General features: G+C 40.3%; 1 protein-coding gene across 8 annotated transcripts in view; it reads right to left on the reverse strand.

Annotated features, from left to right (window-relative positions):
* AHI1 (Abelson helper integration site 1) overlaps window positions 1-13,854 on the reverse strand; it is a 188,530-nt gene that overhangs the window by 127,911 nt on the left and 46,765 nt on the right. For all 8 annotated transcript variants that reach the window (XM_073337383.2, XM_073337381.2, XM_073337386.2 and 5 more), the window contains 6 exons: window positions 11,743-11,895; window positions 10,564-10,696; window positions 9,160-9,283; window positions 7,349-7,578; window positions 3,707-3,810; window positions 2,889-3,007 (listed from right to left, as the gene is read on the reverse strand). In XM_073337383.2, the coding sequence (XP_073193484.1) occupies window positions 2,889-3,007; window positions 3,707-3,810; window positions 7,349-7,578; window positions 9,160-9,283; window positions 10,564-10,696; window positions 11,743-11,895 (863 nt within the window). The remainder of the gene's footprint in view (window positions 1-2,888; window positions 3,008-3,706; window positions 3,811-7,348; window positions 7,579-9,159; window positions 9,284-10,563; window positions 10,697-11,742; window positions 11,896-13,854) is intronic.

Below are 13,854 nucleotides of genomic sequence, written 5' to 3' on the forward strand. Positions count from 1 at the left end.
GCTTTTTTGTAGGCATTATGGAAACGGAGAATTTTAAGGAGGATAATGAAATAGCTTTGAAGATGTTTATGGGGAGCTTCTCACACATGAGGGGCACATGAGAGAAAGCACAAAGATGCTTGATTGAGAACTTAACAAGTGAGCGATGGAGACTGGCATCATGGTCAACTGGAGTCAGAAGCAGACATCTTCATAGTGAATGAAAGTTGACAGGTAGGCCTGGATAGGTCTTGCAAGTGAAGACAAATAGTTTATGTTTGATACACTCGAGAAGGGGAGTAATTTTCCTAGCCTGTGACGAGGCTAGGAAAGAGAAGGGTGACTTGGTCAAAGCAACAGGCTAGGAAAATTAGCTTTGCTGCACCATTCTGAATGGACATGAGCAGGGCAAGAATGCACTCATGAAGGCCAGAGAGAAGGATGTTGCAGCAGTACTTGAGACATGAGATGATGAGAGTCTTAACTGCATAGACTGATGACACAGGCTGTATCTTAGAGATGTTAAGCAGAAAAAGTTGGCAAGATTGAGACATATAGACGTGAGGACCTAGAGAGAGAGGTCCAAGTCAAAGAGGATGCCCACATTTCAGACCTGAATGACATGCAGAATGGTGGGGATGTCTAGTGATCAAAGTAGTGGTGGGGGGAACTTGGGGGTAAGATTAAGAGCTTTGTTTTAGCTTTAGGTGTCACTCACAGCAAATTGTCCAGATCTGTGATCCCCTCTCTCTCTCCTTTCTTACGTGAGGATTCAAATGGTTAACAGTGTTGACATTTAAAAGTATAATTGCTGGGAATCCGAATTAACACCTCATGGAGATTAACAGAGCAGTTCAAACCTCTCAGAGCTACTATTTCATGCTCTCTGCAGACTCACACAGACAACTTCATATTGGTGACACTCAGCTCACATTTCTGAAGTTTGCTTCAGTCACAATAACTAGAAACTTTTTAGTCAGAGTAGAGATTCTGAACACAATAATAGTTCCAGGGGGGTCCACTACAGCACATGGTACATACCCGCTGTTTCTAAGTCTTGGCTGGGTGGTTTTCCAATGTAAGGTTCTTTGGCTGCTAGTGGCTCCAGGAGTATGTGGGGAAACCTTAGCAATGCCCACTTTCCTCTTCCCCCCCAAACACACTGCCATGCCAGTAGCAGGAAGGGTTGTAGTATAGGAACTATAATACTGGCTCTACACCTCTGTAGGATCCCCCTACATTCATATGACCCTCAAAGGGCCCATTACAATGACTCCACACACAGATTCTGTGGACGGTTCAATGAAAAGCAACCACACTGCACCGAGGTTCTGAGCTTTGGCCTCTCCATCAAGACCATTCCAAGGATCCTCTCCCTTCTGGCAAGAGGAAAAGTGCTGTAAAAGAGCTAAGTCTTTTGATAGCCCAAAACATGACAGGGTCAAAGAAATTTAAACAGAGTGATATGGGGAGAGAACTACATTATAAATAAATGTATATTCTGAAAAAATGTCCCTAGACCTCAGATACTTCCTTGTGCTGTCAGTGTTTGGAAGGTATTTTCCCCCAAGCATCTTTTCTTAAAACACTGGGGAAACTTTGAGTGTCTGTGTTTGGGAGGGGGAGGGAGAAGAGGGAAATTAAGAACAAAACATCAGCACAGATTTTATGCTTTAACACTACATTCCCTTGTTTTTCTGGATTTAAGTTTTAGCCTTAGCGGTATATTCACTTAGGGCGGTTTTGCTTTTCGTAGTTTAAGTTCTTTATTTTTATACTAATAGTTTAAATATATTAATAATAAAGGGGAAAATAACAATCACAGATTATATTTGAATGTCTCTCCACCCATCCATCGCATGTACTTGTGTGGCCCCTGTGACCATAGTATCCGAGCACCTCACAATCTTGAATGTATTTACCTTGTGAGGGAGTGAAGTGCTATTAGCCCCATTTTACTGAAGGGGAACTGAGGAACAGAGAGACTAAGGGCTTGTACCCACTAGCGCTTACTTCTGTATAACTTAAATCGCTCAGGGGTGTGAAAAAGCCCCCCCCTCCCCGCCCCAAGTGACGTATGTTACACTGACTTAAGTGCTGGTGTGGACAGCATTATGTCGGCGTGAGAAGCTCTCTCCCTTCGGCATAGATCATCTGCACTAGTAGCGCTACAGCAGCACAGCTACATTGGTACAGCTGCGCCGCTGTTGCAATTCTAGTGTAGACTAGCCCTAAGGCACTTACGTTGGTATAGCTACATCATTCAGGGTATGACAAATCACAGTGTAGACAGTGTTAGGTTGATAGAAGAATTCTTCTGTCAACCTCCCTATCACCTCTTGGGGAGATGGATTGCCACGCCAATGGGAGAATGTAGGTGTAGGTGCAGGTAGTGTCTACGCTGAAGCGTTACAGTGGCACTGCTGTAGCGTTTTAAAATGTAGACATACCCAAAGAGTAAAATTTCCAAAGGTGCCTAAGTGACTCAGGCTCCTAAGTCCCACTGAAAGTCAATGAACCAAGCTAAGTAACTAAATAATTTTTTTAAAGGGATTTGGGAGATCTGGATTAAAATCCCTGATCTGCTGCAGACTTTCTGTACGAGGTTGGACTTCCTGAGTGACATTGAAAAGTCAATGACATAGGGTAAGTGGCTAAATCATTTTTGTAAATGGGACTTAGGCACTTTTGGAAATTCTAACTTACAGGATATGTCCAATGTCACAAAGGAAGCCTGTGGCAGAGCAAGGATTTGTATTGAGGTGTCCAAAGTCCCAGTCTAGCACTGTAACTATTGGACCATCCTTCCTCTTTTAAGTATCTATTTAATAATTTTAAAACATTTTACTATCACAATGAGTCAACTTGAGACACAGAAATCTATGCATTGACTACAAAAACCTACTTACATTCTGAGATCCATAATTCTCAGAACACTGTCTTTGGCATGGATTAATAAACGTCTTCCATTCGGATGTACCTCTAGATGATTTATTGGAGTCCCTTTAATATCATTTTCTTTTATTTCCTACCATGAAAAAATGAAGTTTATTGTAATGCAAGACTAATTTGATAGGAAACAAAGGTAAAGATGTCACTATGGTATTAACTTATGAAATTGGTGGGGGGCAGTGCAAGGAGAGATTAAACGCAGTTTAAAAAAAACCAAGGCCATTTTAAAAAGCAAACACTGGTTCCTAGACAAGATACTATATCCCAAATCAACAAGTTTTAGCCCATATCAAGTTTCCACAACCATTTAAGTGACAGATCCTATTATAATGATGAAATTCTGAAAACCAGAGTTGATAACAGAAAGGCTGACAAGACGTTAACCATAGAAGTGTGAATAAAGCTACTTTGACAAGATACACAGTCTGTTATTTTAATTCTATCTATGGAAGTACAAACAACACGTTACTGTGTGCAATTACAATGCTACCAATTCTCAAACATCTGTTGTAGAAGCTGGTGCTAAGAATAAGCATTTACGTTCTCTACTTACAGTATCATATCTAAAAACTGACAAAAAAAAAAATCTAGAAATTCCCAGTGAATCACAGCATGTTTTATCAGGCGTTTGCAAAGTGTTAACAAGACATTTAGGGGAAATTTACTTTCCAACCACACAAAAGTGACATGAAAAAGTAATTAAATGCAAATTAGATGGCTAGATTTGAAACTGCTTTACATAAAAGTTATCGTGCTAATTAAAATATTTGTATACCTTATTTATACCCCAATGTTGGACTGGATGTTGAGAACTTCCTTTGATAAAGGTATTCCAAACTATAATCAGCCCTGAGCTGTCTCCTGAGAACATGTGAAGTCCTGTAAAATAATAATTGCACTTAAGTAGTATTAACAGCAAGATTTTGAAACCATACTAAATGAACAACAGGGGATATGTGAGCAAGAGATATCCCCAAAATTAAATATACATTGGAAACTCTGTCTTATCAGTGCTATTAACAGTTTTATAGTAATTTCCACATTCATGGATATATTACAAACTGAATTATTAAAGCCAATATTTGAACAGCAATATTTTGCTTCCATTTTCTCCAATTAATGCAGGGTAGTCAAAAAGCCTAAATTTTGCTTATAATACATCACAGAAGTCAATATCATAAATTCCAAACAGAATAAAAATGTAAATACTGTAATACTTACAATTAAATACTTTGACGGTTTTTCACTTAGATGCTAAGTTGGTTTTATTCAATATCTTTGCTTTTTAGTATTGTCTTCTAGGGTGTGATCCAAAGGTCACTGAAATCAATGGAAGTCTTTCCACTGACTTCAGTGGGCCTTAGATTAGACCCCTAGTGCATAACTATCCAGTGAAGACCCCCACTGAGAACAGGTTGGGCAAGAGCAAATGCAAATTTCCCTCCAATTGCTGCCTTTCAATAGCTGCTCTTAAACCAACAGTATGCACATCATTGTAAACAACGAAGTAGAAAGTTCTTTATTTTCTGTGGTCAGCTGCCATGCCTATCACAGAAATAACGCATCTACATTTTCATGAAATACCTATCTGAAAAACCCAGATTCCAAAATACAAATGTTCCATCTTTGGGGAGCTCCTCTACTCACACAGCAACAACGCACATCTCCATCCAGTTATGCATTTTAGAATGTTTCTCCAACACCTCTTCCTGGATCTCTTGCCACCAACACAGTCTTAATACTGCCAAAACTGAACTCCTTATCTCTCCTTCCAAACCCTCTCCATTCACTGACATGGTTGAAAAATTCACCATCCTCCCAGTTCCCCAGGCTGTAACTTAAGACCTTGTCTACACTACGGGTTACTTTGGTATAACTTATGTTACTCAGGGGTTTGAATAACCCACACCCCTGAGTGAAATAAGTTATACTGACCAAAGTGCTGGTCTAGACAGCACTATGTTGGCGAGAGAGCTCCTCTCATAGTTAAAATTAATCGTGATTAATTGCAGTTTTAATCACACTGTTAAACAATAATAGAATACCAATTCAAATTTATTATACATTTTTTTTATTTTTTTCTACATTTTCAAATACATTGATTTCAATTACAACACAGAATACAAAGTGTACAGTGCTCACTTTATATTATTTTTATTGCAAATACTTGCACTGGAAAAATACTATTTTATCTTTTTAAATTCACCTCATACAAGTACTGTAGTGCAATCTCTTTATCATGAAAGTGCAAATTACAGTGTAGTTTTTTTGTTACATAACTGCACTCAAAAATAAAACAAAGTGAGATTTTAGAGTAGAGGTGGGCAAACTACGGCCCGCAGGACTGTCCTGCCCAGCCCCTGAGCTCCCAGTCGGGAAGGCTAACCCCCGGCCCCTCCTCCTCTGTCCCTCCTCCCCCGCAGCCACATGGGCAGCACCGCTTGCACCCGCCCATTTCCCAGGCTTTCCAATAAGCCTATCCTGCTGCTCTGAATGGCATGGTAAGTGGGGGGGTTGGATAAGGGGCAGGAGGTCCTGGGGGATAGTCAGGGGATGGTTGGATGGGGCGGAGGGCAGTCAGGAGACAGGGAACGGGGGGGAGTGGATAGGGGGTAGGGTCACGGGGGCTCGGGTCGGTCACGGGGGGACAGGAACCAGGTGGGGTCGGATAGGGGTGGGGTCCGGGGGGGGCAGTTACAGACGGGGGTCCCGGGAGGGGGTGGTCAGGGGACAAGGAGTGTGGCAGGGGGTTGGATGGGGCGGGGGGCCTGTCAGGGGGCGGGGCAGTCAGTGGACAGTGAGTGGAGGGGTTTGATAGGGGGTGGAAAGTGGGAGGGGGCGGATAGGGGACAGGGCCAGGCTGTTTGCAGAGGCACAGCCTTCTCTACCCGGCCCTCCATACCATTTCGCAACCCCGATGTGGCCCTCTGGCCAAAACGTTTGCCCACCCCTGTGTTAGGGCCTACAAATCCATTCAGTCCTACTTCTTGTTCAGCCAATCTCTAAGACAAACAAGCATGTTTACATTTATGTAAGATAATGCTGCATGGAAGCATGTCCTCTGGAATGGTGGTCAAAGCATGAAGGGGCATACAAATGCTTAGCATATCTGGCATGTAAATACCTTGCAATGCCGGCTGCAAAAATGCCATGAAAATGCCTATTCTCGCTTTCTGGCGACACTGTAAATAAGAATAGGGCAGCACTATCTCCCGTAAATGTAAACAGATTTGTTTGTCTTAGTGTTTGGCTGAACAAGAAGTAGGACGTAGTGGACTTGTAGGCTCTAAAGTTTTACTTTGTTTTGTTTTTGAGTGCAGTTACGCCACAAAAAAAATCTACATTTCTAAGTTGTACTTTCATGATAAAGAGATTGCTTTAAGGTATTGTATGAAGTGAACTGAAAAATACTATTTCTTTTGTTTATCATTTTACAGTGCAAATATTTGTAATAAAAATAATAATTTAAATTGAGCACTGTATACTTTGTATTCTGTGTTGTAGTTGAAATCAATATATTTGAAAATGTAGAAAACATCCAAAAATATATAAATACATTGTTTTCTGTTATTGTTTAACCCTGTAATTAAAACTGCGATTAATAGCAATTAATGTTGTAATCATTTCACAGCCCTACTTTTTTCTACATTGCCTCCCCACATCTCTGCTCAGCTCATAATACCAGCCTTGGCACACCATTTGCCTGTTTCTCCCACAATAGTCTCTGTTCTTTATTCCATACCAATTTCTGCAATGACACTGACAAGAAAAAAGAAAAGGAGTACTTACTTGTGGGACCTTAGAGACTAACCAATTTATCTGAGCATAAGCTTTCGTGAGCTACAGCTCACTTCATCAGATGCATACTGTGGAGTGAGCTGTAGCTCACGAAAGCTCATGCTCAAATAAATTGGTTAGTCTCTAAGGTGCCACAAGTACTCCTTTTCTTTTTGCGAATACAAACTAACACGGCTGTTACTCTGAAAACTGACAAGAAACTAGCCAACTAAAACTAGTTAGGAAGAGGGTCAATTGTGGATAATCTATATATCTAATTTAAAAAAACTGTATCATAAAGACCTGGCTAGTTATCACCTTGACCCTTTTACATCTGTTATATCCTTCTTTCCTGTCTTTTGCCTGCTTATTTATCTTTTCAGCCCAGGCTATGTCTTCCTAAATGTTTGTACAGTGCCCAGCATATTGTAGACATGCCCAAATTACAGACAGTAAATAATAATTGAATACATCAACACACTGGATAGTAGTAGATCTGAGTGAGACATTTTAATAAAATAACAATTGTAACAAAATAAAAACATCCTGTTTTTTAACAACTATCTCAGTGAAATACACCAAACTGAACAGGCTTGAACTGCTCTTTGTTTGAGATGCAATTATAACATATTGAACATACCTTCTGCATCAAAACACAGTGTATTGATGAAACTTTTGTGACCATCAAACTCCTGTATTAACTGACCATAGATCTCTTTCACTTTTGTATTCCATACCCTAATCACAGAGTCATAACAGCCTGTCACCACAAGATAGTCAGCAACTGGATGGTACTTTGCAGTGTAAACAAATGAAGGATGAGGGAAAACTCTCACAGAAGTTGTAGTCTGGGTCTCAATTTTCCACATTCTTTTAAAAACAAAAAACAGAACAAAAAGTTAGGATAACTGTCTCATAACGTGACGCTTTCTAGTAAATATTACCATATAAATTAATACCAAATTTTGTGCTAATGGTTCTAGACGTAAATACATGCAAATACTTAAGGGTCTAATTGAATCTACTGAATTTTTGCAGCTATACTCAAAAGTTTGATGTGGAACGTTCCAACGGGAATTAAGCTTCACATGAGAGACAGGTTTTGAACTCCGGAAATTTATTTCCACCCTGTTTCTAGCATCCCTGTACAGGCACGGGGCGCTAGCCTAAACTGAAACTTATTTAAGAAAAAAAATATTTTTAACTATCTAATTACATGAACAAACTAACTAGTAACTAGGCAGTAAGACTACTAACTAGCTACACAAACACCGTGGAGAGAAGAAGGACACTGCAAGGATTCCATCTTGCTGCTACAAGAGGTAAGATAGAACCAAGGGGCAGCTGGCCCACTCTGCCTTTTATGCCCTCAGGCTTGGATGAATGGTGCAAAGACGTCCAAGGCAAAGGCATGACCCCAATGTACACAGCTGGCCAAAAAAACCTGATCTCATACCCAAGCATACCAAGAGTGGAAACGATGTGGACAATCACTTGAAGAACTTTATATTTATTTCCCCTCTACCCCATAGTAAAACCAATTAAATTAACACTTTCAACACATATAATGTGGCAATCACAATTCTTTGGGGATTTTAATTATGCAGCTGCCTGTAGCACTATGTAGTTGCCCAACAAAGGCAATAGCTAGGTTTTTGTGCATCTACACATCAGTGAAGATTAAAACCTATGAAGTTACCCATAACACATTTGTGGAATACTATGGCCATATTTTTTCTTGCTGTGTTTTAAGTGTTCTGGGTTGGTTTTTTTTGGAGGGATGAGGGAGCTTTAAGTACCTCAAGATTTGCTGCTTAAATACTGCATTAATGTAACTTTTTAAATTTATACACAAGAGGGGAAAAATTTCAGAGTTAAGATTTTATATTCCAGATACAGTGATTTGCCTTGAGTTACACATTTAACAGCGAGGCCAAGAATTCAAACTACTATATACAATTGCAACGTGGTAAAGTTAAAGTTGCTACTGAATTCTAAATTTTCAATTTCCTGCCTGGTGTGTTCAAATTTGCAGCCTTAATATAGCATTAAGATTGGCTTTTGCATCTAGAATATGGTAATTTTTGGAAGGATTAAATGTTCCAAAAGTCCTATTGATTTCTGTAATAGCTGCTGGTGCTGAGCACTTTTGAAAAATAAGACCACTTATTTAGGCGGCTAAATATGGTTTTAAGAGCCTATACTTAGGCAACTACATTTTAAAATCTTGGACCAAAAACACCGTATATTTTAAACCAAACATAATAAAATTATTCCTAAAAAGCTATCATTCTATCATAGCTTTCCAATAACATTAACAAATAACTCAAATTACACTCAAATCCATGGTTAAAAGTTGTCCAGCACAGTTTATGATAAAGACACAGCTGGGTTCACTAAGCCTACTTATCATTTTGACAACAGTTGCTATAACATTTCACTCATACTGACCTGACAGTGCCATCAGAGGATGCAGTAAGGAGGTACTCATTATCTTTTGACCAACAAAGATCATATACAATATTAAGGTGGCCATAAAATTCTCTTAAGTATTGTCCAGAAGGAATCTCATATACTAATGAAAATGTAAATAAAAAGATTAAATTTGGAAACATTTGAAACTGCTTTTCCAATAATAAAGCATCGATACTCAAAAGAAAACGATTTAGGGCCAAGATTTTATATATAAGACTTATAACTGCATATTCCGATACAAATTCAATCTTCAAATATGGAAGATGTTGATGCAACCAACATCTGGAATATAATTACTACAAAGCTAGATATATTACTAGGGCCAAGTCATTGCTTGCATAAGTGAATTCAACTCCACTAGCTCCTAATTTCCATAATTCAAAATCAAATAGCTACTTGGTATGCATTGTTAATAATTTAACACAAGTTTGCAAGCATCTACTTCCATCTAGTGGTTCATGGATATGTCACAAGTGCATTAACCCCTTTAAAAATTAGACTAGACAGTTTAAGTTTTCAGGGATGAACCTAGGACATTAAGTAAATACTCTATTTTATTTTTTTTAAAACTTTGATTGCCACTTGGCCAGCTACATAAGAATATTAATGGTGAGGTCAATTTTTTGGTGATCAGCAAGTTTTGTAGAGAAGCAATATAACCGTGATAGCTACTCTTTAAGTACTTGCATTTATAGGTTTTGCCTTTTATTGTGTGTGGAGATGGAACATTGTTCCCAAGAATCTAAAAAAATCGATTATATTCTGTTTCAAAATGCAGCAAGTGACATTTTCTTGCACAGAAGCAGCCCAGGATATGAATAGTATTGCTAGTCATTAGTGAGTTGTATTGGGAGATTTTTGTGAAGACGACTGCCTGCGTTATGCCTGGCTCTAGTAAGTATTATTGGTTAGCCACTTTAATGAAAACTAAATTCATTCACAAATTCCCTTTCCCCTGTCAAAAAAAAAAATCTAAGAAAGGGGCAAGTTATTTCACTTAAAAACTTATTATCAGAACTTATATTCCTGGCACATTTCAGACTCTCAGATTTCTACTGGATGCTGAAATATTGTAATATCAAGTCCTTAAACTGGACATATACATTACCACATATGAAAAGCCATACTGTCTTCAATCAGCAGACACTTTGCTAAAGATGCCTTATAGCTAAGAATATTTACAGTGCTGAATTACTAAATAAATCTACTAAAAGAACATAACTGTTAATATAAAACCTCTATACTCCAAAAAGTAACACTTTTTTTTTTTAAAGTCCAATCGACACACTCTTCAAAATAAAAAACTAAAGGGGAAAAAAAGAGCTCTTTGCATATGTTATAGCTCTATGTTAAAACAGAAGTAATAAATTCATAACTTACAAATAATGGGATAACCATCTCTCCCTGCACATGCTGCTGCTAATGTTTTTCCATCTTGAGAAAAACGAATACAGAAACATCCCATATCTCCTGCTCTCAGTGAAAAGAGATGCTTGTTTGGTATACGACAAGCCTACATTTCCAAATAAAAATAGTTATTGCACAGCTGTGAATGTTAACAAATACACAAAACTTAAAAGACATTATGTATTTAACAAACTTTTCCACAAGCCAAAAAAATCAGCAAAATAAGTTGTTAGTACCTGGATCTCTCAAAAACACAACTTCTACAGTGTTTACATGGACAAGTTTAATAATAAATAATTTAATATTTGAGGATGTCTAGACAATATTCTCAAGATTATAATTCACTTAATTTGGCTCATGCATTTATTTGCCTTTCTGCAAAAAGGCAAAAATTCGTCATAAAACATTTTGAAAAAGAATTTAATCTAAATTTACACAATTTTTATTCATCCTAAACATGTCAAACATAAACTTATTTCCATACCCTTTTCATCTTTGGACAATTTGCTATTTTAAAACAATTTGTTGATTTTTCTAACATTTCCTTGTTACTACTTAAATCACTGGCTGTTATTAAATATGAAAGAAATAAAACCACTGGCAGTTTTTAAGACAAATTATATAATATCACAAAATCGAGGTACATAAACAAAAGCCATTTACATCTAAGATTAAATTGGGATTTTCTTTTGAACAAATGCACTCTGTGTATTAGTTGTGTTTCTTACATGGCATCCAGCAGGGAAATAAACCCCATTCCCATTTGGAGAATAAACTGAATGATTATATGGACAATAATAGCCTCACAGAAGGTCCCCTTTCTGACGTGTGGTGGGGATCCATAACTGAGGAATGGGCAGGACCAGAAGCACCAAGAGTGGAGCTGCACTAACTCCTCTCCATCCCCACTAAGCTGGTGAAACATCCTTTGAATGAGGAGTCCCAAGAATCATGTTGTCAAGGAACTGACTGCACGGGTCCCAAAGCTAGGATGGGAGCTTAGGACCTCCATGGAAAGAGTCCTGCCCTCCAGCAGGTTCTTGAGACCCACCCACACCCTCAAAACCAGACTTGTTTCACAAACTTATACCATAAAATAACCTTATTAGCAGATAGTGGATTTTTTTGGTACTTTTAAAAAAAAACCTTCACCTGTCCAGGCAGTCTCATCCATTTAAATTGCTCCTTTTTCTCATGTGGACTATATACACTAGCTTTTTTTGATACCTCATTCTGGAGCTCACAGAATGACGTGCTACCTTGTTCCTGCTGAACAGCCATCATAGAACGGAAAGAAGGATATACCTAAAGGCAGACAAAATATCAATAGCAAAATCAATTATTTCAGGAAAACACAAAACGTTTTAAGTACAGTAACATATTTCACAAAATTGAAATAAGTCTAAAAATTGTAGGATGTAAATGTATTTTGTGTAAACACTGAAAGAAAATTAAATGGGGGCAATCCTTGTATATGAAAAAATACCTGGTAGTACAGTGATACATGCTGTTAACCAGTAATACGTAATACTTCCATAAGAAATAAGTGAAATTCATCATCAAATACAAATGAGGTGCAATGAAAGTAGCCAACAAGCCTACACTGGTGAAAAGTAAATTGGGGTGGTAAAATTCTGTCAGATGGCTGATAAATCTTTTACTTACACAACTGATTCATGCTTTTGTTTTATTAGCCTTTTCCACAATAGAGCCCAATTCAGTTTAAGCATGAGTTCTCCCACTTAAGTCAAGTTAATCTCCCCACCCCAAATCTAGCAGACACCGCTCTTTACTGAAATTCACACCTAGTGCCAAGGGCCAGCATAGGCTCTCTGCATTAATTAAACCCTACTGTTTAAAAAAAAAAAAAAAAAAAGTGCTGCACAAGTGGATTGCACCATGTGTGGAATTAATTGTGGAGGGAGATTGAAGTTGTAAGTGATTGAAAAATCTCTGCTAAGTGTGCTTAATGAACTTCTCCTAATATTTGAGCAGAACCTAATAATTTCACAAAGGAGACAGAACATCATATAGTGCAGGGGTCAGCAACCGACGGCACGTGAGCCGATTTTTAATGGCACACTGCTGCCTGCTGGGTCCCAGACGCCAGCCCCACTCAGCAGGCTGCCGAACCCAGGCCGGGACCCCCAGCCTGCTCTTCTCCGCCTCCTCCCTTCACCCCTCCCCACGGGGGCAGGGTGAAGAAGCTTGGTCCTGCCGGAGGTTGCTGCAGAGCAGGCAAGCTCCCCACTCTCCCGCCTCTTCCCCCAATGTGCTGGGTTCCTGCCCCTCCTCCACTCCCTCCCTGCCCCCGATCAGCTGATGGCCCTTGAGAGGGAGGGGGAGAAGCAGAGCTGCAGCGAGCTTGCTGCTCCGGGGAGGAGGTGGAGAAGAGGTGGGGACAGGGCCTTGAGGAAGGGGGTGGAATCAGGCTGGAATCACCAGCCTGCTGCTGTGAGCCACTCAGGGCAGGGGGCTGGGAGCACCCTCATGACCCCAGCCCATAACCCTAGCCTCCTGCCCTGACCCTGCACCCCCCTCACACCCGCAACCCTGACTCCTGCACCCCCCTCACACCCGCAACTCTGACTCCTGCACCCCCACTCACACCCCCCCAGCCCCCCCATGTCCTGACTCTTGCACCCCCCACATTCCCATCCCCACCCTGAGCACCAAACAGGAGCTCCTGCACCCCACCCCCACCCCACATTCCCACCTGCACCCTTCGCACCAAATGGGAGTGGGGTAAGCACTCCACCCCCAAACCTCCTGCCCTGACCCTGAGCCACTTCCCTCATTCTAGCTCCTGGCCAGACCCTACACTCCAACCCCCAGCCTGCTCCTTCACCCCCAGCCCTGAGCTCAGTGCACTCCCACCCTCAACTCAGTGCAGAGAGAGAGGAAGAGAATGGGCTAGAACCAGGGAGAAGGTAGGTACCCACTCTATGTGGGAAGGGGTGGGATCCCAGACCGGCAGCAGGCTGAGTGGCAGCGAGCTGAGCTGCTCAGCCCACTGACAGTCTGGGGTCCCAGCCGCCAGCCCCGCTCAGCCCGCTGCCAGTCTAGGGTTCTGGCTGACAGTCTAGGGTTCTGGCTACCAGCCGCTTGCCCCGCTCAGCCTGCTGCCGGCCTAGGTGAATGGAACACCAGGCTGGAAGCGGGCTGAGCGGGCCGGTGGCATAAAATCAGCATTTTAGTTTAATTTTAAATGAAGCTTCTTAAACATTTTGAAAACCTTGTTTACTTTACATACGACAATAGTTT

Source organism: Lepidochelys kempii, chromosome 3, assembly GCF_965140285.1.
Source record: "Lepidochelys kempii isolate rLepKem1 chromosome 3, rLepKem1.hap1, whole genome shotgun sequence".
NCBI classification, from domain to species: domain Eukaryota; kingdom Metazoa; phylum Chordata; order Testudines; family Cheloniidae; genus Lepidochelys; species Lepidochelys kempii.